This window comes from Bufo bufo, chromosome 5, assembly GCF_905171765.1.
Source record: "Bufo bufo chromosome 5, aBufBuf1.1, whole genome shotgun sequence".
Classification (NCBI taxonomy): Eukaryota; Metazoa; Chordata; class Amphibia; order Anura; family Bufonidae; genus Bufo; species Bufo bufo.
In genome coordinates, this window is record NC_053393.1 from 565839539 (window position 1) to 565864727 (window position 25189).

General features: G+C 53.6%; 1 protein-coding gene across 1 annotated transcript; it reads left to right on the forward strand.

The window, feature by feature from the left end:
• The first annotated feature begins 600 nt into the window (after positions 1-600).
• ABCF2 (ATP binding cassette subfamily F member 2) lies at positions 601-24597 on the forward strand. The gene is made up of 14 exons (XM_040431802.1): positions 601-686; positions 4396-4572; positions 4672-4884; positions 9856-10038; positions 10109-10280; positions 10359-10454; positions 10653-10755; positions 10836-10931; positions 11022-11141; positions 11238-11327; positions 11411-11521; positions 11597-11788; positions 23963-24166; positions 24241-24597. Exons 2-14 carry the CDS (start codon positions 4431-4433, stop codon positions 24364-24366), a joined length of 1848 nt encoding a protein of 615 aa, XP_040287736.1. The 5' UTR covers positions 601-686; positions 4396-4430; the 3' UTR covers positions 24367-24597.
• The last annotated feature ends 592 nt before the right edge of the window (positions 24598-25189 follow it).

A 25189-nucleotide genomic window follows, 5' to 3' on the forward strand; every position in this document is an offset into this window, starting at 1 on the left:
GCAGAACACCGAATGGGGGGGGCATTGATAAATAGAGGAAAGGGGCCCAAGTTTGGGAAACAGCCCCGGGCCTATGATGCACTTAAGACAAGCAAAACTGACCCCAACAGGGGTAGGCCTGCATAGATAGGCCGCCCCCCGTCCAGATAACACAAGGGGACTGGGGTCGGAGGGTCTCGTACTTTCACTTCCACCTGTCCTAACCAGTCCACGGGGCAGAACACCCATCTGCTCCGCTCACCTTCTCTGAGGTAAACTTCTCCTGTCAGCAGCAGGCCCTGTCTGGCTAGGCCCCGCCTGTTTCCCGCCTTTTCTCTGGACCACGCCCCTTACCCGGCCTTGGTTTAGCTCACACCCTTTCCCGCATTCTGATCGCGTACCTGAACCGGGGTAGTCACGTGACGCGGAGGCTCTTACACACGCCTCCATTTAGTGTTCTACTGTGTGACGTCACTTCGGGTAACGCCCCCTCCTAGCGGTAACACTGGACAGCGTCGGTCGTAGAGTATTCTGGGAAATGTAGTGCTGGTGGAGCAACTCTGTATGCGACAGCCAATGGCAAAACTACAAATCCCATAAAGCTCTGCGCTAACCCCACCAGCATTCTAGTAAAGAGATCTCTGATTGGACCGAGAGCCGGCGACACGTGGGGAAGAGTGTGAGGCAGATACCGGTAGACGAGAGAGGTAAGCAACGGTCTGAGGTGTGTGAGAGAGGGGAGGAAAAAAGAGGAGGCCGGGGGAGAGAGAGGATGGATGAGGCCGGGAGAGAGAGAAGAGGAATAGGAGGTCAGAGGGGAAAGGACGAAGGAGGCCGGGGGAGAGAGAGGGGAGGCCGGGAGAGAGAGAAGAGGAATAGGAGGCCGGGGGAGAGAGAGGGGAGGCCAGGGGGGTGAGAGAGAGGACCGAGGAGGCCAGAGGGGTGAGGACAGGGGAGGCCGGGGGAGAGAGAGGATGGATGAGGCCGGGAGAGAGAGAGAGAAGGAAGAGGAATAGGAGGTCAGAGGGGAAAGGACGAAGGAGTTCGGGGGAGAGAGAGGGGAGGCCGGGAGAGAGAGAAGAGGAATAGGAGGTCAGAGGGGAAAGGACGGAGGAGGCCGGGGGAGAGAGAGGGGAGGCCGGGAGAGAGAGAAGAGGAATAGGAGGCCGGGGGAGAGAGAGAGGAGGCCGGGGGAGAGAGAGGGGAGGCCGGGAGAGAGAGAAGAGGAATAGGAGGCCGGGGGAGAGAGAGGAGGCCGGGGGAGAGAGAGGGGAGGCCAGGGGGGTGAGAGAGAGGACCGAGGGGTGAGGACAGGGGAGGCCGGGGGAGAGAGAGGATGGATGAGGCCGGGAGAGAGAGAGGGGAGGCCGGGAGAGAGAGAGAAGAGGAATAGGAGGCCGGGGGAGAGAGAGGGGAGGCCAGGGGGGTGAGAGAGAGGACCGAGGGGTGAGGACAGGGGAGGCCGGGGGAGAGAGAGGATGGATGAGGCTGGGAGAGAGAGAAGAGGAATAGGAGGTCAGAGGGGAAAGGACGGAGGAGGCCGGGGGAGAGAGAGGATGGATGAGGCCGGGGGAGAGAGAAGAGGAATAGGAGGTCAGAGGGGAAAGGACGGAGGAGGCCGGGAGAGAGAGAAGAGGAATAGGAGGTCAGAGGGGAAAGGACCGGGGAGAGAGAGAGGACTGAGGAGGCCAGAGGGGAGAGGACCGAGGAGGCCGGGGGTGAGAGAGAGGGGAGAGGACCGAGGAGGCCAGAGGGGTGAGGACAGGGGAGGCCGGGAGAGAGAGAAGAGGAATAGGAGGTCAGAGGGGAAAGGACGGAGAAGGCCGGGGGAGAGAGAGAGGACTGAGGAGGCCAGAGGGGAGAGGACCGAGGAGGCCGGGGGTGAGAGAGAGGGGAGAGGACCGAGGAGGCCAGAGGGGTGAGGACAGGGGAGGCCGGGAGAGAGAGAAGAGGAATAGGAGGTCAGAGGGGAAAGGACCGGGGAGAGAGAGAGGACTGAGGAGGCCAGAGGGGAGAGGACCGAGGAGGCCGGGGGTGAGAGAGAGGGGAGAGGACCGAGGAGGCCAGAGGGGTGAGGACAGGGGAGGCCGGGAGAGAGAGAAGAGGAATAGGAGGTCAGAGGGGAAAGGACCGGGGAGAGAGAGAGGACTGAGGAGGCCAGAGGGGAGAGGACCGAGGAGGCCGGGGGTGAGAGAGAGGGGAGAGGACCGAGGAGGCCAGAGGGGTGAGGACAGGGGAGGCCGGGAGAGAGAGAAGAGGAATAGGAGGTCAGAGGGGAAAGGACCGGGGAGAGAGAGAGGACTGAGGAGGCCAGAGGGGAGAGGACCGAGGAGGCCGGGGGTGAGAGAGAGGGGAGAGGACCGAGGAGGCCAGAGGGGTGAGGACAGGGGAGGCCGGGAGAGAGAGAAGAGGAATAGGAGGTCAGAGGGGAAAGGACCGGGGAGGCCGGGAGAGAGAGAACTGAGGAGGCCAGAGGGGAGAGGACAGAGGAGGCCGGGGGTGAGAGAGAGGGGAGAGGACCGAGGAGGCCAGAGGGGTGAGGACAGGGGAGGCCGGGAGAGAGAGAAGAGGAGTAGGAGTTCAGAGGGGAAAGGACGGAGAAGGCCGGGGGAGAGAGAGAGGACCGAGGAGGCCAGAGGGGAGAGGACCGAGGAGGCCAGAGGGGAGAGGACCGAGGAGGCCGGGGGTGAGAGGAGAGGACCGAGGAGGCCAGAGGGGTGAGGACAGGGGAGGCCGGGAGAGAGAGAAGAGGAGTAGGAGGTCAGAGGGGAAAGGACGGAGGAGGCCGGGGGAGAGAGAGGGGAGGCCAGGGGGGTGAGAGAGAGGACTGAGGAGGCCAGAGGGGTGAGGACAGGGGAGGCCGGGAGAGAGAGAAGAGGAATAGGAGGTCAGAGGGGAAAGGACGGAGGAGGTCGGGGGAGAGAGAGGACCGAGGAGGCCAGAGGGGAGAGGACCGAGGAGGCCGGGGGTGAGAGAGAGGGGAGGAAAAAAGAGGAGGCCGGGAGAGAGAGAAGAGGAGGAGTAGGAGGTCAGAGGGGAGAGGATGGAGGTGGCCAGGGGTGAGAGAGAGTTGATGGATGGAGGAGGCCAGGTGTGAGAGAGAGGATGGAGGAGGCCAGGGGTGAGAGAGAGTTGATGGATGGAGGAGGCCAGGGGGGGGAGAGAGGATGGAGGAGGCCAGGGGGGGGAGAGAGGATGGAGGAGGCCAGGGGGGAGAGAGAGGATGGAGGAGGCCAGGGGGGAGAGAGAGGATGGAGGAGGCCAGGGGGGAGAGAGAGGATGGAGGAGGCCAGGGGGGAGAGAGAGGATGGAGGAGGCCAGGGGGGGGAGAGAGGATGGAGGAGGCCAGGGGGGAGAGAGAGGATGGAGGAGGCCAGGGGGGAGAGAGAGGATGGAGGAGGCCAGGGGGGAGAGAGAGGATGGAGGAGGCCAGGGGGGAGAGAGAGGATGGAGGAGGCCAGGGGGGAGAGAGAGTTGATGGATGGAGGAGGCCAGGGGGGAGAGAGAGGATGGAGGAGGCCAGGGGGGAGAGAGAGTTGATGGATGGAGGAGGCCAGGGGGGAGAGAGAGTTGATGGATGGAGGAGGCCAGGGGGGAGAGAGAGTTGATGGATGGAGGAGGCCAGGGGGGAGAGAGAGTTGATGGATGGAGGAGGCCAGGGGGGAGAGAGAGTTGATGGATAGAGGAGGCCAGGGGGGAGAGAGAGTTGATGGATGGAGGTGGCCAGGGGTGAGAGAGAGGATGGAGGAGGCCAGGGGTGAGAGAGAGTTGATGGATGGAGGAGGCCAGGGGGGAGAGAGAGGATGGAGGAGGCCAGGGGGGAGAGAGAGGTTGGAGGAAAAAAGAGGAGGCTGGGCAAGAGGGGGGAGGAATAGGAGGCCAGAGGTGATGGAGAGGATGGAGGAGACCACCCGGCTGTCATCATGCTCCTCGGTCCGTCCACCCACCCGGCGCTCATCGCGCTCCTCGGTCCGTCCACCCACCCGGCGCTCATCGCGCTCCTCGGTCCGTCCACCCACCCGGCGCTCATCGCGCTCCTCGGTCCGTCCACCCACCCGGCGCTCATCGCGCTCCTCGGTCCGTCCACCCACCCGGCGCTCATCGCGCTCCTCGGTCCGTCCACCCACCCGGCGCTCATCGCGCTCCTCGGTCCGTCCACCCACCCGGCGCTCATCGCGCTCCTCGGTCCGTCCACCCACCCGGCGCTCATCGCGCTCCTCGGTCCGTCCACCCACCCGGCGCTCATCGCGCTCCTCGGTCCGTCCACCCACCCGGCGCTCATCGCGCTCCTCGGTCCGTCCACCCACCCGGCGCTCATCGCGCTCCTCGGTCCGTCCACCCACCCGGCGCTCATCGCGCTCCTCGGTCCGTCCACCCACCCGGCGCTCATCGCGCTCCTCGGTCCCCCCCCTACAGGCTGCCTGGATCGTCCGACCCGCTGATCTGTCGAGATGCCTTCTGACCTGGCCAAGAAGAAAGCTGCCAAGAAGAAGGAGGCTGCTAAGGCTCGTCAGAGACCCAAGAAAGACAACGGAGATGTGGCTCCAGAGGAGGAGGCGGAGCAGCAGCCGGCCAATGGCACCGCGGCCCCTGGTGAGTCTCCTAACCACTTAATGGTGCAAGGGATAGTGGAAGGGGCCCCAGTAGCACAGAGGGTTTCTGGCTCCGCCTTTACTTCTTGCTCTCTCTTAGATGTGGATGAGGTGACCCGTGAGATGGAGGAGTTCGAGCTGCGGAAGGCGGCAGCACGGGCGGTCACAGGGGTCCTGGCCTCTCACCCCAACAGCACGGACGTTCACATCATCAACATGTCGCTGACCTTCCACGGGCAGGAGCTGCTGAGCGACACCACCGTGGAGCTGAACTCCGGCCGCAGATACGGCCTCATCGGCCTCAACGGGACAGGTGAGGGGGGCGCGCATGTGTTATTAGTGCGGCGTGAACATGGCCTGAGATCACTCCCATCATCCCCACCCCTCAGTGCCATCTCATCCCCTGCACGCTGTATCACTCCCATCATCCCCACCCCTCAGTGTCATCTCATCCCCTGCACGCTGTATCACTCCCATCATCCCCTGCACGCTGTATCACTCCCATCATCCCCACCCCTCAGTGCCATCTCATCCCCTGCACGCTGTATCACTCCCATCATCCCCACCCCTCAGTGTCATCTCATCCCCTGCACGCTGTATCACTCCCATCATCCCCACCCCTCGGTGCCATCTCATCCCCTGCACGCTGTATCACTCCCATCATCCCCACCCCTCAGTGTCATCTCATCCCCTGCACGCTGTATCACTCCCATCATCCCCTGCACGCTGTATCACTCCCATCATCCCCACCCCTCAGTGCCATCTCATCCCCTGCACGCTGTATCACTCCCATCATCCCCTGCACGCTGTATCACTCCCATCATCCCCACCCCTCAGTGTCATCTCATCCCCTGCACGCTGTATCACTCCCATCATCCCCACCCCTCAGTGCCATCTCATCCCCTGCACGCTGTATCACTCCCATCATCCCCACCCCTCAGTGCCATCTCATCCCCTGCACGCTGTATCACTCCCATCATCCCCACCCCTCAGTGTCATCTCATCCCCTGCACGCTGTATCACTCCCATCATCCCCACCCCTCAGTGCCATCTCATCCCCTGCACGCTGTATCACTCCCATCATCCCCACCCCTCAGTGTCATCTCATCCCCTGCATGCTGTATCACTCCCATCATCCCCACCCCTCAGTGTCATCTCATCCCCTGCACGCTGTATCACTCCCATCATCCCCACCCCTCAGTGCCATCTCATCCCCTGCATGCTGTATCACTCCCATCATCCCCTGCACGCTGTATCACTCCCATCATCCCCACCCCTCAGTGCCATCTCATCCCCTGCACGCTGTATCACTCCCATCATCCCCACCCCTCAGTGCCATCTCATCCCCTGCACGCTGTATCACTCCCATCATCCCCACCCCTCAGTGCCATCTCATCCCCTGCACGCTGTATCACTCCCATCATCCCCTGCACGCTGTATCACTCCCATCATCCCCACCCCTCAGTGTCATCTCATCCCCTGCACGCTGTATCACTCCCATCATCCCCACCCCTCAGTGCCATCTCATCCCCTGCACGCTGTATCACTCCCATCATCCCCACCCCTCAGTGCCATCTCATCCCCTGCACGCTGTATCACTCCCATCATCCCCTGCACGCTGTATCACTCCCATCATCCCCACCCCTCAGTGCCATCTCATCCCCTGCACGCTGTATCACTCCCATCATCCCCTGCATGCTGTATCACTCCCATCATCCCCACCCCTCAGTGCCATCTCATCCCCTGCACGCTGTATCACTCCCATCATCCCCACCCCTCAGTGCCATCTCATCCCCTGCACGCTGTATCACTCCCATCATCCCCTGCATGCTGTATCACTCCCATCATCCCCACCCCTCAGTGCCATCTCATCCCCTGCACGCTGTATCACTCCCATCATCCCCTGCATGCTGTATCACTCCCATCATCCCCACCCCTCAGTGCCATCTCATCCCCTGCATGCTGTATCACTCCCATCATCCCCACCCCTCAGTGCCATCTCATCCCCTGCATGCTGTATCACTCCCATCATCCCCACCCCTCAGTGCCATCTCATCCCCTGCACGCTGTATCACTCCCATCATCCCCACCCCTCAGTGCCATCTCATCCCCTGCACGCTGTATCACTCCCATCATCCCCACCCCTCAGTGTCATCTCATCCCCTGCACGCTGTATCACTCCCATCATCCCCACCCCTCAGTGCCATCTCATCCCCTGCACGCTGTATCACTCCCATCATCCCCTGCACGCTGTATCACTCCCATCATCCCCACCCCTCAGTGCCATCTCATCCCCTGCACGCTGTATCACTCCCATCATCCCCACCCCTCAGTGCCATCTCATCCCCTGCACGCTGTATCACTCCCATCATCCCCACCCCTCAGTGTCATCTCATCCCCTGCACGCTGTATCACTCCCATCATCCCCTGCACGCTGTATCACTCCCATCATCCCCACCCCTCAGTGCCATCTCATCCCCTGCACGCTGTATCACTCCCATCATCCCCTGCATGCTGTATTACTCCCATCATCCCCACCCCTCAGTGCCATCTCATCCCCTGCACGCTGTATCACTCCCATCATCCCCTGCACGCTGTATCACTCCCATCATCCCCACCCCTCAGTGCCATCTCATCCCCTGCACGCTGTATCACTCCCATCATCCCCTGCACGCTGTATCACTCCCATCATCCCCACCCCTCAGTGCCATCTCATCCCCTGCACGCTGTATCACTCCCATCATCCCCACCCCTCAGTGTCATCTCATCCCCTGCACGCTGTATCACTCCCATCATCCCCACCCCTCAGTGTCATCTCATCCCCTGCACGCTGTATCACTCCCATCATCCCCACCCCTCAGTGCCATCTCATCCCCTGCACGCTGTATCACTCCCATCATCCCCACCCCTCAGTGTCATCTCATCCCCTGCACGCTGTATCACTCCCATCATCCCCATCCCCTCAGTGTCATCTCATCCCCTGCACGCTGTATCACTCCCATCATCCCCATCCCCTCAGTGTCATCTCATCCCCTGCACGCTGTATCACTCCCATCATCCCCACCCCTCAGTGCCATCTCATCCCCTGCACGCTGTATCACTCCCATCATCCCCACCCCTCAGTGCCATCTCATTCCCTGCACGCTGTATCACTCCCATCATCCCCACCCCTCAGTGTCATCTCATCCCCTGCACGCTGTATCACTCCCATCATCCCCACCCCTCAGTGTCATCTCATCCCCTGCACGCTGTATCACTCCCATCATCCCCACCCCTCAGTGTCATCTCATCCCCTGCACGCTGTATCACTCCCATCATCCCCACCCCTCAGTGTCATCTCATCCCCTGCACGCTGTATCACTCCCATCATCCCCTGCACGCTGTATCACTCCCATCATCCCCACCCCTCAGTGCCATCTCATCCCCTGCACGCTGTATCACTCCCATCATCCCCACCCCTCAGTGTCATCTCATCCCCTGCACGCTGTATCACTCCCATCATCCCCACCCCTCAGTGTCATCTCATCCCCTGCACGCTGTATCACTCCCATCATCCCCACCCCTCAGTGTCATCTCATCCCCTGCACGCTGTATCACTCCCATCATCCCCACCCCTCAGTGTCATCTCATCCCCTGCACGCTGTATCACTCCCATCATCCCCACCCCTCAGTGCCATCTCATCCCCTGCACGCTGTATCACTCCCATCATCCCCACCCCTCAGTGTCATCTCATCCCCTGCACGCTGTATCACTCCCATCATCCCCACCCCTCAGTGTCATCTCATCCCCTGCACGCTGTATCACTCCCATCATCCCCTGCACGCTGTATCACTCCCATCATCCCCACCCCTCAGTGTCATCTCATCCCCTGCACGCTGTATCACTCCCATCATCCCCACCCCTCAGTGTCATCTCATCCCCTGCACGCTGTATCACTCCCATCATCCCCACCCCTCAGTGTCATCTCATCCCCTGCACGCTGTATCACTCCCATCATCCCCACCCCTCAGTGCCATCTCATCCCCTGCATGCTGTATCACTCCCATCATCTCATCCCCTGCACGCTGTATCACTCCCATCATCCCCACCCCTCAGTGCCATCTCATCCCCTGCACGCTGTATCACTCCCATCATCCCCACCCCTCAGTGCCATCTCATCCCCTGCATGCTGTATCACTCCCATCATCTCATCCCCTGCACGCTGTATCACTCCCATCATCCCCACCCCTCAGTGCCATCTCATCCCCTGCACGCTGTATCACTCCCATCATCCCCACCCCTCAGTGTCATCTCATCCCCTGCACGCTGTATCACTCCCATCATCCCCACCCCTCAGTGCCATCTCATCCCCTGCATGCTGTATCACTCCCATCATCTCATCCCCTGCACGCTGTATCACTCCCATCATCCCCACCCCTCAGTGCCATCTCATCCCCTGCACGCTGTATCACTCCCATCATCCCCACCCCTCAGTGCCATCTCATCCCCTGCACGCTGTATCACTCCCATCATCCCCACCCCTCAGTGTCTTCTCATCCCCTGCACGCTGTATCACTCCCATCATCGCCACCCCTCAGTGCCATCTCATCCCCTGCACGCTGTATCACTCCCATCATCCCCACCCCTCAGTGCCATCTCATCCCCTGCATGCTGTATCACTCCCATCATCCCCACCCCTCAGTGCCATCTCATCCCCTGCACGCTGTATCACTCCCATCATCCCCTGCACGCTGTATCACTCCCATCATCCCCACCCCTCAGTGTCATCTCATCCCCTGCACGCTGTATCACTCCCATCATCCCCACCCCTCAGTGCCATCTCATCCCCTGCACGCTGTATCACTCCCATCATCCCCACCCCTCAGTGTCATCTCATCCCCTGCACGCTGTATCACTCCCATCATCCCCTGCACGCTGTATCACTCCCATCATCCCCACCCCTCAGTGCCATCTCATCCCCTGCACGCTGTATCACTCCCATCATCCCCACCCCTCAGTGTCATCTCATCCCCTGCACGCTGTATCACTCCCATCATCCCCACCCCTCAGTGCCATCTCATCCCCTGCACGCTGTATCACTCCCATCATCCCCACCCCTCAGTGCCATCTCATCCCCTGCACGCTGTATCACTCCCATCATCCCCACCCCTCAGTGCCATCTCATCCCCTGCACGCTGTATCACTCCCATCATCCCCACCCCTCAGTGCCATCTCATCCCCTGCACGCTGTATCACTCCCATCATCCCCTGCACTTTGTGACTCTGGCGCCTTCTGGTCTGCAGGGAAGTCGATGCTGCTGTCGGCGGTGGGGAAGCGGGAGGTGCCGATCCCTGATCACATTGACATCTATCACCTGACTCGGGAGATGCCTCCCAGCGATAAGACGGCTCTGCAGTGTGTGATGGAGGTGGACTCTGAGAGGACCATGCTGGAGAAGGAAGCCGAGCGCCTGGCACATGAGGATGGTAAGGCTCCGGTTCTGTGGCCTCAACCACCCCCTCCCCGCCTCTCCTTCACCCACTTCTTGTCTTGCAGCGGAGTGTGAGAAGCTGTTGGAGCTGTACGAGCGTCTGGAGGAGCTGGATGCCTCCAAAGCTGAAGTGCGGGGCTCTCGGATCCTACATGGACTTGGCTTCACCCCGGCCATGCAGCGCCAGAAGCTGAAGGACTTCAGTGGAGGCTGGAGGATGCGCGTTGCCTTGGCCAGGTAGCACATGATCTGGGGCACACCTGTCGGGGGTTTGGGCACATAGGACTCCAGGTAATGGTGCCCTTTTCTTCACAGAGCCCTCTTTATCCGCCCATTCATGTTACTTCTTGATGAGCCGACCAACCACCTGGATCTGGAGGCCTGTGTGTGGCTGGAGGAGGAGCTGAAGTCGTGAGTGTCCCACCCCGATGAGGGCGCTGTGACTAATGCAGGCGGGGGCCGTCTCCTGGCGGCAGCTCCCCCCTCCCCGGGCGGGGGCCGTCTCCTGGCGGCAGCTCTCTCTATTTCTCTCTCTCTTTCTCTCTCTCGCGCCGTCTCCTGGCGGCAGCCTCCTCTTTCTTTCTTATATCTTTGTGTTCTTGCTCGCAGTTTCCGCAGAATCCTGGTCCTTGTGTCGCACTCTCAGGATTTCCTTAATGGCGTCTGTACAAACATCATCCATTTGCACAACCGTAAACTGAAATACTACACGGTGAGTGTGCGGTGGCGCGGGGCTCTGCGCGCTGGGGTGACGCCGTCTCTGCTGCTCCGCTCATTTCTCTGTCTCTGCAGGGGAACTATGATCAGTACGTGAAGACTCGTGAGGAGCTGGAGGAGAACCAGATGAAGAGGTTTAACTGGGAGCAGGACCAGATAGCACACATGAAAGTGAGTGCGGGGGTGGGGTAGTGCTCGCTGGGCGGGGGGAGGGGACATGCTGCTGAAGAGCTGCAAGTAACATGTTGGTTCTTCATCAAGAATTACATTGCACGGTTTGGTCACGGCAGCGCGAAGTTGGCTCGTCAGGCACAGAGCAAGGAGAAGACGCTGCAGAAGATGATGTCATCAGGACTGACGGAGCGAGTGGTCAGTGACAAGGTACGGGAAGCGGTATTGGGGGCCGTGGGCCCCGCCACCCTTCTGTCATGGCAGCGGGTGTTTGGGGCTGACAGGCTCTTGTTCCTTGTATTTCAGACTCTGTCCTTCTGCTTCCCGTCCTGTGGAAAGATCCCGCCCCCAGTAATCATGGTGCAGAACGTCAGCTTCCGCTACACTGCCGACGGGGTAAGGCCCAGGCAGCGGGGGACCTCCCTGAGCTCCGCCAAGTCCACCTGTGACGACCCTTTCTTTCTCTCCCCATCATTCAGCCTATCATCTATAAGAACCTGGAGTTTGGGATAGACCTGGACACCAGAGTGGCCCTCGTGGGTCCAAACGGAGCCGGAAAATCCACCTTATTAAAGCTGCTGACGGGGGAGGTGAGGATCGGGGTCTGTCCTGTCTGCTCCCCACTCCCAGCAGCCGCTTGAACCCCTCCCCTCTTGTCTGTGCAGCTGCTGCCATCAGATGGCATGATCCGGAAGCATTCTCATGTGAAGATCGGCCGGTACCACCAGCACCTGACAGAGCAGCTCGAACTGGACCTCTCCCCCCTGGAATACATGATGAAATGCTACCCCGATATCAAGGAGAAGGAGGAGATGAGGAAGATCATCGGACGCTACGGACTGACCGGAAAACAGCAGGTGAGGCTGACCGCCAGTGTAAGAGGAGCGGCTGATGTCGGTCACATGGGATGTAATGTCTCTGGAGGTTATATCAGTGCAGGAGCGTTATAAGGGGAGCTGGATATGATTAACCCCTGCAGCTCCATGCACCTGTGTGGTATTATACATGGAGCGGCTGCTGCGATGACGCTGAATGCCGTCATTTAACCCCTCAGAGCAGAGGTCGCTCTACTTTTTTTTTTTTGTGAAAATTCTCCTTTTACTATTTTTGAGGAGTAGGGAAGTAATTCGGGTAATTCCCTGGAGACCGGACAGACAAGCCTTGTATGCAGGATCCTGAATGGACTCCATCATAGTCTGCGGAGTCTGTTCCGCTTCTTCCTGTTCAGTCAGGCCGCGCTCACCTCACGTTTTTGTCGTGACGCCTCAGACGCCATGCTGATGATGTGGTGCACTACACATTCCGATCCTGCATATTTTAGAATGGATCTCTATGGTGACGGATGTCGCAGTATGGCGTCTGTTTAATGTATATGTGACGTGAACCCAGCCTCACGTGTCCAGCACTTCCGTCACCTTCTGGCCCTGACCGTGTGTCTATTAGACCGCTCCGGGCCACAGTGACCCCCGCTGATCAGCTGTTTGAGAAGGCAGCGGCTCCCCAGCAGCACCGCGGTCTTCGCACTGTTTACCGCTGGCCCAGTGACATCACGACTAGTATCACTGGGCGGGGCTAAGCTCTGTTCACTTGAAGGGATCTTGGCCCCGCCCAGGCCAGTGATGCTAGTCGTGATGTCACTGGGCCAGCGGTAAACAGCAAGAAGACCGCGGTGCTGCTGGGGAGCCGCTGCCTTCTCAAACAGCTGATCGGCGGGGGCCCGGGGATAGATCATCTGTTTAAACAAACTGCAGAACCCCTTTAACTTAAAATAAAATTAAAAAAATAGAATTTCCATGAAAAGCCTTTATTTTCCCTTTCATCCTCCTTGACGGCATACCATGAGAGATGACCACCTCCCTCCACGAAGGGACCGGCGGGATAAATGTCACCCTCCTCCGGCTCCTCAGGGGCAGTTGCTCTGGGTCGCGTCTTGTTTTACATTTAGGGTGGTGTATTTATTCTGAAGTATCTAAGAAGGTAGCATGTTTCAAGTGGCGGGAGAGGAGTATATCCAGCTCTGGCATTGTTTTGGTGTGGGTTAATAACTCTGAGGGATGGTGACATTGGGATATATCAGGAAAGGACTGAGTGAAGTCCTTGTTTTACCTTTTATGCCTTGGCCACATGAGGGAAGCAGGCAGCACCCATTCCCTAGTTGGGTTTCTGAGGTGCTGGAGGGGTCCGCACCTGCTGCTTATCTCCTGCTCTGCGCGTCAGGCGTGGAGGTCCATGTGGTGACCGGACACTCAGGGAGTTCCTCCGCTCTTGTGCATGCGTGCTCCCTGTTGTAACCCGATACTTTCGGCTCTTGCGATGACGTCACAGGAAGTCTGGTGCGTTCCAGCAAAGATTTCTGTTATGATACGCACAGAGGGGGCGGGGCTTAATGTGGCGCACGGATCAAGGCGGAAAGCACCTCTGATCTGAGGTGTACAGAGGCCTAGCAGTATGTCTGAAGGGGGACGAGCCAGATGGTGTTACCCATGTTAACCCCTTGTTACCTCTGTCCTCCTCTCTCCCTGTGTGCATGCGCAGCGATAACGATAGGAAGCCAGGGGCTTGTAATAAGAAGCTCTGCAAAAAGATGTGGTTCCCGCTATTAGGGAAGAGTTAAGGGATGTAACCGGAGAGGAGATGCCATGGCCGTTCCTGGTCCCGCTACATCCAAACGTAGAGACCCTAAAATGGCCTGCTCAGATGTTCCCTCCTCTGAGTTGGGGCTCATGCACATGACCATATGTATTTTGTGGAACGGAACAGCTGGCCCTTCATAGAACAGTACTATCCTTGTCCGTAATGCGGACAATTGTTTTTATTTTATTGGTGGAATGGACATGTGGAACTGGAATGCACACGGCGTAATTTCCGTTTTTTTGCAGACCCATTGAAGTGAATGGTTCCGCATACGGTGCGCCAAAAAAAGTAACGGACACGGAAAGAAAATACTTTCATGTCCATCAGCCCTTAGAGAGTCAAGATTCGATCGATTCCTCTGGGTCTGATACGGAATTCTAAAGTTTTCTTTTTCCTCCTCTGAGGATACAAAAGAATTGATAAAAGCGGTCAGAGCGACCATGGACCTCTCAGATGAGAAGGTCCACAGGTCAGTCCATAAAATCCTGCATGACTTGGTAAAGGGAATGGAAGGCTCCAGATGGGAAGCGATTATCGGACATAGACTTCAGTGCAGAGGACGAAGCTCCGGTCCAGAAGTGAACAACGTGTCCCTTTCAAAATTAGTTAAAGGATCTAATGCACTTTCTTTTGAAAACATGGGGTCCTTAAAGGACCCCATGGAAAAAAAAAAAAAAAAGAATTCTGTCTGGAAAAAAACCTGGGAATCTGCTGCTCCCCTTTTCAAGCCACATCAGGGCTCCAGATGGCGACCAAAACGTTCACCAATGCGCCTTAAAATTTGCAGATGGCGAGAAGACTTTTTAGTCTTGTTGCCGTTTGCGACCGGACCTCCGCGCTGCTGCGCAGCTTAGAATCAGTGAGAGCATGGCACGCGCTATGTTCTCTTCACTAGCACAGTCCCTCTCTACTGTGACGCGGCCGCCACCAATGGGGAGATAGCAGTGAGGAGCTGTGGCCGCTGCGCCACCAATGAATGGAATTACGGAGGACCTTTCGTAGGTCCAAAGAATATGAACTAAGTTGCAGGCTACATAGAGAAAAAAAACCTCCCTGGCTCTGAGCTGCTGTCGGGGAGACGGAGGGACACTGGCGTCTCCTCCTCCTTGTTCTGAATGCCGGAGCGGCGCCCAGGAATAATAGTGAGTGCGCTTAGATCCCTGGGCACCGCTCTATGTAGCCTGCTACTTAGTCCCTATTCTTTGGACCCACGAAAGGTCCTCTTTAATTACATTCATTGGTGGCGCCCCCCCCCCCTAGTATTAGTATCATTGGTGCCCCCCCATTATTCGTATCATTGGTGGCGCCCCCCCCCCTAGTATTAGTATCATTGGTGCCCTCCCATTATTCGTATCATTGGTGGCGCCCCCCCCCCCCCAGTATTAGTATCATTGGTGCCCCCCCCATTATTCGTATCATTGGTGCCCTCCCATTATTCGTATCATTGGTGGTGCCCTCCCATTATTCGTATCATTGGTGGCGCCCCCCCCCCCCCCAGTATTAGTATCATTGGTGCCCCCCCCATTATTCGTATCATTGGTGGCGCAGTGGCCACAGGGTCCCCTCCTTTCCATTGGTGGCAGTGGCAGATTACACTGCTGGCGCTCCGATCGGTTGCCATGGCAGCCAGGACGCTACTGAAGCCATGGCTGCCATGGTAATCTCCCTGCTGCTGTGTGTACTATTCACAGGACAGCAAGGAGAGTGTGAGGTCCTAGTCACCCTAATACAGCTCTATCGGGGTGAACAGGACAAGGGATGAAGAGATCCAGGTTATAGCTCCTAAGGGGGGGGGGGGGGAATGGTTATTAAATAAAAAGTCAAAAAAAAATAAACACATACTAAGTTAAAATTTCCCTCTTTCCCAATTTTACATATAAAATTTACAAACAATAAAAAATAAACATATATTGCCACATCCGAAAAAGTGTGAGCTATTCAAATATTAAAAAATATTTCCGCTCTGGTGAAGGCCGTAAAAGAAAAAAAAATCAAAACCGCGCAATTTGCGATTTTTAGTCCCCTTGTCCCCTAGAAGATGTCCCTGGATGTGAGCGGTATGTGGTGCTGTATTCTGCTATATGTAGTGCTGGCTCACTACTGTCACCTGCGTCTCATCTTCTCCGTCAAGTCCTTTTTTTTTATTTTATTTTTATTATATGCATTTAAAATTTTGTTACAAATTTTTTTTAACTTTTTAGTTTAGGAGCCAATGGCTCCTGGTTATTTTGTTTTAGTCTGGAGCGCTGCACATCAGTCGCCAGATCTCTTAGAAGGTGGTTACTTAAAGGACTCCTTCCCTCTCTTACTACAAGCAGTAGATTTCTTGTCGGATTCCACCGCAGAGTCTGTAAGGATGACGGCAAGAACCACTGGGCTAAGCGGTTGGGGCTAGAAGGGCTCTATGGTTACAACAACCATGGACGGGAGACATCAGTTCAAAGGTGAAACGATACAGTCTGCCCTTTCACGGAAACCTAATGTTTGGTCAGGATTTGGAAAGTATTTTAGAAAAAGCTTCAGGTTCAAAAAAATCCTTTCCCCATGAAACAAAAGGAAGTTTCCCCTTTCGGAAAGTTTAAGAAGGGAGGTTCCTTCCAGGCCAAGAGATCTGACAGGGAGGGACAATGGTCCAGGGGAAAAAGTCAGAAGATTGGGAAAGAGAGAGGGTTCTTGTTTACACCAAAAATTCTGAAGCTTCCAAGCAATGATGCCAGGCTTCAGGTGGGAGGAAGACTAAAATTGTTTACAAAAGAATGGGAAAAAATGACCGTGAACCCTTGGGTTCTAAATATATCAGAAGGTTACGATATTTCTTTCAGTCTTCCTCCACCCGTAAATGTCTTCAAGGTAACTCCAGTTCAGAAATCTGCTCTCCTACAGAAAAGCGTAGAGCAGGGGATCTTGGATCTGTTGGCTCAAAAGCCTATTATCCCGGTTCAAGCTCTTCAGCAAAGAACAGGTTATTATTCAACGTTTGGTCTGAACTTGAAGAGCCTGAACAGATTAATCAAATACGAGAAATTCAAGATGGAATCTGCTAAAAGGAGGCGGCTTCGCATATTACCATATTCCAGCATGCGGAAGAGCTCCGTTTCCTTTGTATAGCAGTTCCAAGTCCTCCTCTTTGGGATCACCTCCGCTCTGAGGATTTTTACCGAAGTAATAGAGGTGGTGGCTCGCCTGAGAAGACAGACCATCATAGTAATCCCCTACCTATTAGGACATTCAAGAGAAGGTCTAGAGAACAGTCTGTTCCGACCGAACCTGTCAAACTCCTTATCAAACAGGCTGGTTGATAAATTGGGGAAAAAAAATCAAACCCCTGTCCATCCCAAAGTTTAACCCTTTTTTTAGGGGTTCTCTTGGATTCTACACATCAAAAAACCTTCCTTCCCTCTCTAAAGGTGGCTGGGGTAATGGGGAAAGTTTCACGCTTCCAGGGGCGTTCAGCTTGTACGATCAGAGGGGCACACTAACATCACGCATCCCAGCGGTAAAATGGGCCCCGTTCCATACTCAGGTTTTTCAGCAGTGATTACTAGGGAACTGGAACAGAAGTCAGGATTCATTAGAGAAAACCATTCAAATTCACTTGTCAGTATACCAGTCTCTGCAGCGGTGGCCAGTTCCAGATCATCTGCGGGTGGCTGTTCCCTGGAGTCCCAGGCACCTAAAGATTATTACAACAAATGCAAGCCAATGGAGAGCTCATGGTCCAGAGATCAGATGGCTGGAAGCTCTAAAAGCTCTATCCCAAAATACAAAAGGGATCGACATTCAAGTAAGATCAGACAACACGACAGATGTAGCCTATCTCAACCAGCAAGAGGAACAAGAAGTGTAAGCCTAAATCAGATGGCGGAGAAGATGGATTTCCTGGGCAGAGATTCATCTGAGGTGCCTGTCTGCAGTGCACTTAAAGGGATCCCTAAATATAAAAGCAGATTTCTATATATATATTTTTTTTTAAGCAGAGTATCTCTAAGGTCAACGGAAGCCTAAAAGAACAAGTTTTTCTTAGATGGGGTGCTCCCCACAAAGCTCAAAGTTATTTTCCCTAAACCCCTTCAACGGGAACATAGGAGTAGACGCGCTGTCCCAAAAATGGGATTTTCTTCTGGCATATGCCTTTCCTCCCTTTCTGCTGATTTTCCAGGGTTCTAAAAAAGATTTGTCAGGACAGTGCCCATGTTATCTTGATGGCACCTCTTCTAAAGCTCCTTTCAGTTGTTCCCTGGAGGCCAGATCTGTTGTCCCAGGGACCAGTTTTCCATCCCGAGGTAGAAAAATGACATCTGGCTGCTTGGAACCTGAGAGGGTGACATTGAGATCCAAGGGATTAATTCTACCATGGCAGCCGGCAGAGAGGAGGTAACCTCCAAAATGTATTCTACAGTTTGGAAGGGGTTTTGTTGCTGGTGTTATCAATCAAAAAATTCTTCACAGAAGTTTTCCATTCAGGCAGTATTAGGTTTATTGCAATCAGGGTTCGAGAAGGGGTTGCGCCCAAATTCCTTAGGAGTCCATATCTCGGCATTAAGCTCAGTCTTTGATTTAAAAAAAATATATGCGGATCGCCCGTGGGTCATCCGGTTTCTGAAGGGGGCAGATTGAGGCTTTTCCTAAGACCAATGGTATCTCCCTGGGATCTGAACTTGGTCTTATCTGGTTTGACTGAAGCCCCCTTTGAACCTCTGTCGGAAGCCTCTCTAAAATGCATTTCGATAAAACCCCTATTTTTAGTGGCCATTACCTTGGCACGCAGGGTGGGAGAGATTCGGGCTCTAAAAATGATTGAACCGTTTTTTACAGAGTTTCCTGACAGAATCCTTTTCAGATTGGACGATGCATTCCTACCCAAGGTTGTATCCAACTTCCACAGGCAAGAGGACATTATAGTCCCCTCATTCTGTTTGGATCCAAAATCAGAGGGGGAGGAAAGATTTCGCAAGTTAGATGTGTGAAGGGCCTTTTTTGTTCTATTTAGGGTTGTTGCGATACCAACATTTTGATTCGGTTTCGATTCCATAAAGTATTACGATACCTGATACCACGCGGAAAAAATAAAACGCCAGCACTTTAGGGAACGTCTGGCCCACACTATTTTGGTGTGGTGTGTTTTTTTTTTTTTGTTTTTTTTTTTACAGTTTTATTTAACCCCTTAAGGACTTCGGACGTATCGGTACGGCATGGATCCCGAGTCCTTAAGGACCCATGACGTACCGGTACGTCATAACTTGAAATCTGTATTCCGGCGCCCGAGGGGTTAATCGGAACGGGATTTCGGCTGAAATCATTCAGCCGGCATCCCGTAACAATGCAGGGGGGGGTCATTTGACCCCCCCGCATCGGCGATCGCAGAAAACCGCAGGTCAATTCAGACCTGCGGTTTGCTGCGCTTTGTGCAGTTTCTGATCCCCGCGGGCCCTGACCGCGGGGATCAGAAGCTTTAGTGTCCCTAAAATATATATTTTACACCCCCCCCTGCACCCCTGCATGATTTTTTGCCGGCGGGTGGTGCAGGGGGGGAGTTGTGGGCGGTGCGGGAGGCGGGCGGTGCGGCAGGCGGGATCGCGATCCCCCGCCCGCCTCCCCTTGTATAATCGTTGGTCTCTAGTGGTTGTACCAGGGTGCCAGCACATTGCTGGCACCCTGGTATAAACGGCTGACATCGATGATGCGATGTCAGCCGTTTAACCCTTTCCATACAGCGGTCCGTACAGACCGCTGTATGGAAAAAGTTAACAGTAAGAGGGAGCTCCCTCCCTCTCCCATCGGGGGGCTGCTGTGCCTTTGCAGCCCCCCGATGGAGAGGGAGAGAGCTCCCAGACAGCCCCCCGAGAGATCCCCTCCTTACCCTTCCCCGTCTGCGAAGTTCTGACCTGTACTGAGCAGACGGGGAAGGTTCCCATGGCAACAGGACGCCTCTCAGGCGTCCTGCTGTCCATGGTGCTGAACAGATCTGTGCTAAAGGCAGAGATCTGTTCAGACAAAGTGTAAGTAAAATACAGTACTGTACAATATATATTGTTCTGTACTGTATTATACAGACATCAGACCCACTGGATCTTCAAGAACCAAGTGGGTCTGGGTCAAAAAAAAAGTGAAAAAAAGTGAAAAAAAAGTAAAAATCCAAAAACACATTTATCACTGATTAAAAATGAAAAAAATAAAATTCCCTACACATGTTTGGTATCGCCGCGTCCGTAACGACCTGATCTATAAAACGGTCATGTTACTTTCCCCGCACGGTGAACGCCATAAAAATAAAAAAATAAAAACTATTAGGAAATTGAAATTTTGCCCACCTTACTTCCCAAAAAAGGTAATAAAAGTGATCAAAAAAGTCGCATGTACGCCAAAATAGTACCAATCAAACCGTCATCTCATCCCGCAAAAATCATACCCTACCCAAGATAATCGCCCAAAAACTGAAAAAACTATGGCTCTTAGACTATGGAAACACTAAAACATGATTCTTTTGGTTTCAAAAATGAAATCATTGTGTAAAACTTAAATAAATAAAAAAAAAAGTATACATATTAGGTATTGCCGCGTCCGTATCGACCGGCTCTATAAAAATATCACATGACCTAACCCCTCAGGTGACCACCGTAAAAAAATAAAAATAAAAACGGTGTAAAAAAAGCTATTTTTTGTCATCTTACGTCACAAAAAGTGTAATAGCAAGTGATCAAAAAGTCATATGCACCCCAAAATAGTGCCACTCAAACCGTCATCTCATCCCGCAAAAATCATACCCTACCCAAGATAATCGCCCAAAAACTGAAAAAACTATGGCTCTTAGACTATGGAGACACTAAAACATTTTTTTTGTTTTAAAAATGAAATCATTGTGTAAAACTTACATAAATAAAAAAAATTGTATACATATTAGGTATCGCCGCGTCCGTGACAACCTGCTCTATAAAATTACCACATGATCTAACCTGTCAGATGAATGTTGTAAATAACAAAAAAAAAAACGTGCCAAAAAATCTATTTCTTGTTACCTTGCCGCACAAAAAAGTGTAATATAGAGCAACCAAAAATCATATGTACCCTAAACTAGTACCAACAAAACTGCCACCCTATCCCGTAGTTTCTAAAATAGGGTCACTTTTTTGGAGTTTCTACTCCAGGGGGGCTTCAAATGGGACATGGTGTCAAAAAAACCAGTCCAGCAAAATCTGCCTTCCAAAAACCGTATGGCATTCCTTTCCTTCTGCGCCCTGCCGTGTGCCCGTACAGCGGTTTACGACCACATATGGGGTGTTTCTGTAAACTACAGAATCAGGGCCATAAATAATGAGTTTTGTTTGGCTGTTAACCCTTGCTTTGTAACTGGAAAAAAAATATTAAAATGGAAAATCTGCCAAAAAAGTGAAATTTTGAAATTGTATCTCTATTTTCCATTAAATCTTGTGCAACACCTAAAGGGTTAACAAAGTTTGTAAAATCAGTTTTGAATACCTTGAGGGGTGTAGTTTCTTAGATGGGGTCACTTTTATGGAGTTTCTACTCTAGGGGTGCATCAGGGGGGCTTCAAATGGGACATGGTGCCAAAAAAACAGTCCAGCAAAATCTGGCTTCCAAAAACCATACGGCGCACCTTTCACTCTGCGCCCCGCTGTGTGCCCGTACAGTAGTTTACGGTCACATATGGGGTGTTTCTGTAAACGGCAGAGTCAGGGCAATAAAGATACAGTCTTGTTTGGCTGTTAACCCTTGCTTTGTTAGTGGAAAAAATGGGTTAAAATGGAAAATTAGGCAAAAAAAAGAAATTCGCAAATTTCATCCCCATTTGCCAATAACTCTTGTGCAACACCTAAAGTGTTAACGAAGTTTGTAAAATCAGTTTTGAATACCTTGAGGGGTGTAGTTTATAGAATGGGGTCATTTTTGGGCGGTTTCTATTATGTAAGCCTCGCAAAGTGACTTCAGACCTGTAGTGGTCCCTAAAAATTTGGTTTTTGTAAATTTCTGAAAAATTTCAAGATTTGCTTCTAAACTTCTAAGCCTTGTAACATCCCCAAAAAATAAAATATCAATCCCAAAATGCTACAAACATGAAGTAGACATATGGGGAATGTAAAGTAATCACAATTTTTGGGGGTATTACTATGTATTACTGAAGTAGAGAAACTGAAAGTTTGAAATTTGCTAATTTTTCAAAATTTTTGGTAAATATGGTATTTTTTTATGCAAAAAAAATTAACTTTTTTGACCCAATTTTAGCAGTGTCATGAAGAACAATATGTGACGAAAAAACAATCTCAGAACGGCCTGGATAAGTCAATGCGTTTTAAAGTTATGAGCACTTAAAATGACACTGGTCAGATTTGCAAAAAATGGCCAAGTCCTTAAGGTGAAATAGGGCTGAGTCCTTAAGGGGTTAATAACTTCGCCCCCCCCCCCCCCCCTTCCCCTTTTTAGGGGTAGAACCTGGGATCTTTTAATCCCTTGTCCTATGGCAGCCAGGGCTTCAGTAGTGTCCTGGCTGCCATGGTAACTCATCGGAGCCCCAGGATTACACTGCTGGGGCTCCAATCAGAAGCTGCCACCAATGAGGAGGAGGGGAGGGAACTCTGTGGCCACTGCCACAAACGATTTTAATACTGGGGAGGGGGGGGGGAGGGCACAAATGTTTTTAATACTGTGGGGGGGCACACCAATGATAATTAACGTTTTAATATACAAATACAGCCGGTGGCAGAAACACTTTGCCGGCACCTGACCTCTGACAGGGTGCTGCGATCAGCGGCAGTTAACCCCCTCAGGTGCGGCACCTGAGGGGTTAATTGCCGCGGATCGCAGTGCCCTGTCAGAGGTTGGGTGGCGGCAAAGTGTTTCTGCCGCTTGTATTTGTAATGTATTAAACGTTAGTTATCATTGGTGGCGCGGTGGCCACAGCCTCTCCCCCGCGGCTTCCTTCTCCCCGTGCTGCTTTAGGGAACATGGCCGCGCTCATGTTCTGATACTGGGCTGTGCAGTATCGATAAAAGGCAAATCCCGGTATCGTATCGATGCCCGAAACAACCCTAGTTCTATCGGAAGGCTACTAAATCACTTAGAAAGTTTCTAGGGGCAGATAAAGGTCATAAAGCTACAAAGAATACCATCTAGATCAGGCATCCTCAAACTGCGGCCCTCCAGCTGTTGTAAAACTACAACTCCCAGCATGCCCTGCTGTAGGCTGATACCTGTAGGCTGTTCAGGCATGCTGGGAGTTGTAGTTTTGCAACAGCTGGAGGGCCGCAGTTTGAGGGTGCCTGGTCTAGATGGATAAAAATGGCTATATCTGAGACCTACAAATCTTTAGGGGTAGCTCCACCAAAAACATTGGCAGCTCACTCTGCCAGCTCTGTCTCGGCGGCCCGCTCTGCCAGCTCTGTCTCGGCGGCCCGCTCTGCCAGCTCTGTCTCGGCGGCCCGCTCTGCCAGCTCTGTCTCGGCGGCCCGCTCTGCCAGCTCTGTCTCGGCGGCCCGCTCTGCCAGCTCTGTCTCGGCGGCCCGCTCTGCCAGCTCTGTCTCGGCGGCCCGCTCTGCCAGCTCTGTCTCGGCGGCCCGCTCTGCCAGCTCTGTCTCGGCGGCCCGCTCTGCCAGCTCTGTCTCGGCGGCCCGCTCTGCCAGCTCTGTCTCGGCGGCCCGCTCTGCCAGCTCTGTCTCGGCGGCCCGCTCTGCCAGCTCTGTCTCGGCGGCCCGCTCTGCCAGCTCTGTCTCGGCGGCCCGCTCTGCCAGCTCTGAATAGAGAACGTTATTTGTACCCTCCGCCGCACATGAATAACCATTTAAAAAAAATATGCTAATAATTTACAGAATTTTGTATTTCTTAACATGTTAATTGGGGTGTGTCCCGAAATGGTGGTGATGAGCGCTGCATCTCGCCGTACACGACGACACAAACTATGAACAGGGCCAGAGGGGGCCCGCACGCCTGCAGAACAGGGCCAGAGGGGGCCCGCACGCCTGCAGAACGGGGCCAATCGCACACAAGCTAGTTTCCGGTCGGGGTGCGATGCTTTGCGGACGCACAGGATCTGGCCAAACTCCATTCATCTCAGTGGCTGTTGCGATCACTAACGGCTGCTCAAGGATGTTAAGGGTTATCCTTCAGGGTTTTTTTATTTTATTTATTTTTTATTTTTTTCATGCATGTGAAAACCGGATGGATAAATGGAAAGCATGAACGCAGACAGAAGTGACTGAGTCCTCCGCTTTTCCCGACCCTGACTTGTTCCGCATCGCATGTGGGCTCAACCATTACCAATTATAGGTGCCCCAAAATGGTTTCCCTCAAAATACACTTCACCCCTCAAAAAAATCAAGCCTCACACAGTCATTGGTCCTTACTGTCTCCACACACTTAACTCTTTCCCCTTCTGTGCCGTTCAGGTGAGTCCGATCCGTAACCTGTCTGATGGGCAGAAGTGCCGCGTCTGCTTTGCCTGGCTGGCCTGGCAGAACCCCCATATGCTCTTCTTGGATGAGCCCACCAATCATCTGGACATCGAGACCATCGACGCGCTGGCCGACGCCATCAATGACTTTGAAGGAGGGATGATGCTGGTGAGCCACGACTTTCGGCTGATCCAACAGGTGAGGTGTCACTCGTGGACCTTCTAGGATTGTCCAGAGTGTGCGACATACTAATGACTTGTGTCTCCTGGCAGGTGGCCCAGGAGATCTGGGTGTGTGAGAAGCAAGCCGTCACCAAGTGGTCTGGAGGCATCTTATCCTACAAGCAGCATCTGAAGTCCAAGCTAAGTGACGAAGAGCGGCAGCCACAGCGCAACTGAGCCGCTGCCCCCAGAATCCGAGAAGCCGCCTGTCATCGGCAGCCGATTCCTGTGCTCAGCCCTGAACCACCGCCCCGCCCCCACTCAATGTTCAAGGACGATTAGTGCGCGGCTTTGGGGTGTCTGTGCGCCGTTCTGCACTCTGCTTATCTGATCAGAAAATTTCTTTATTATTTTTAAAAAATATATTTATCTGTAACTGAAAACAATAAAGACAGAACCTGAACTGCATCCAGATGACTGCCGCTGACACGTAAGGGCCTCGGAACGCGCCGGACGTTCATATGGTGCTCCAGGGTTATGTCAGCTAGGTTTAGCCTATAGAGCTGAGGAGCTGCTGCTAGATGGCCGCTAGCACGTCCACAATATACATTGCCCATAGCTCTGAGGGCTTTTATTCAGTCAAATAAACGATTTTATATACATGCAAAAGAGGCTAGTAAGGAGCCCAAGGGGCCGTTACCAACCTTTCAGGAGCCCAAGGGGCCGTTACCAACCGTTCAGGAGCCCAGCACCGCCCGCATCCTACGAATCTTCTCCTTGCTACCCCGACATCGGAGTTGAAGCGCTGTAATCTCATTCATACGCAAGTACGCCGCATGTGAGTGCCGGCATGGTGTTCCTTCCCTGTGCTGGCATCAGCCTAAGGGAACCAACTGCGCATGCGCGAGATTACAGCGCTTCAACTCTGTGACACCAGGGGAGCAAGGAGATTTGTAGGATGCGGGCGGTGCTGGGCTCCTGAAAGGTTGGTAATGGCCCCTTGGGCTCCTTACTAGCCTCATTTGCATGTATATAAAATCGTTGTTTTTTTTTACTGAAT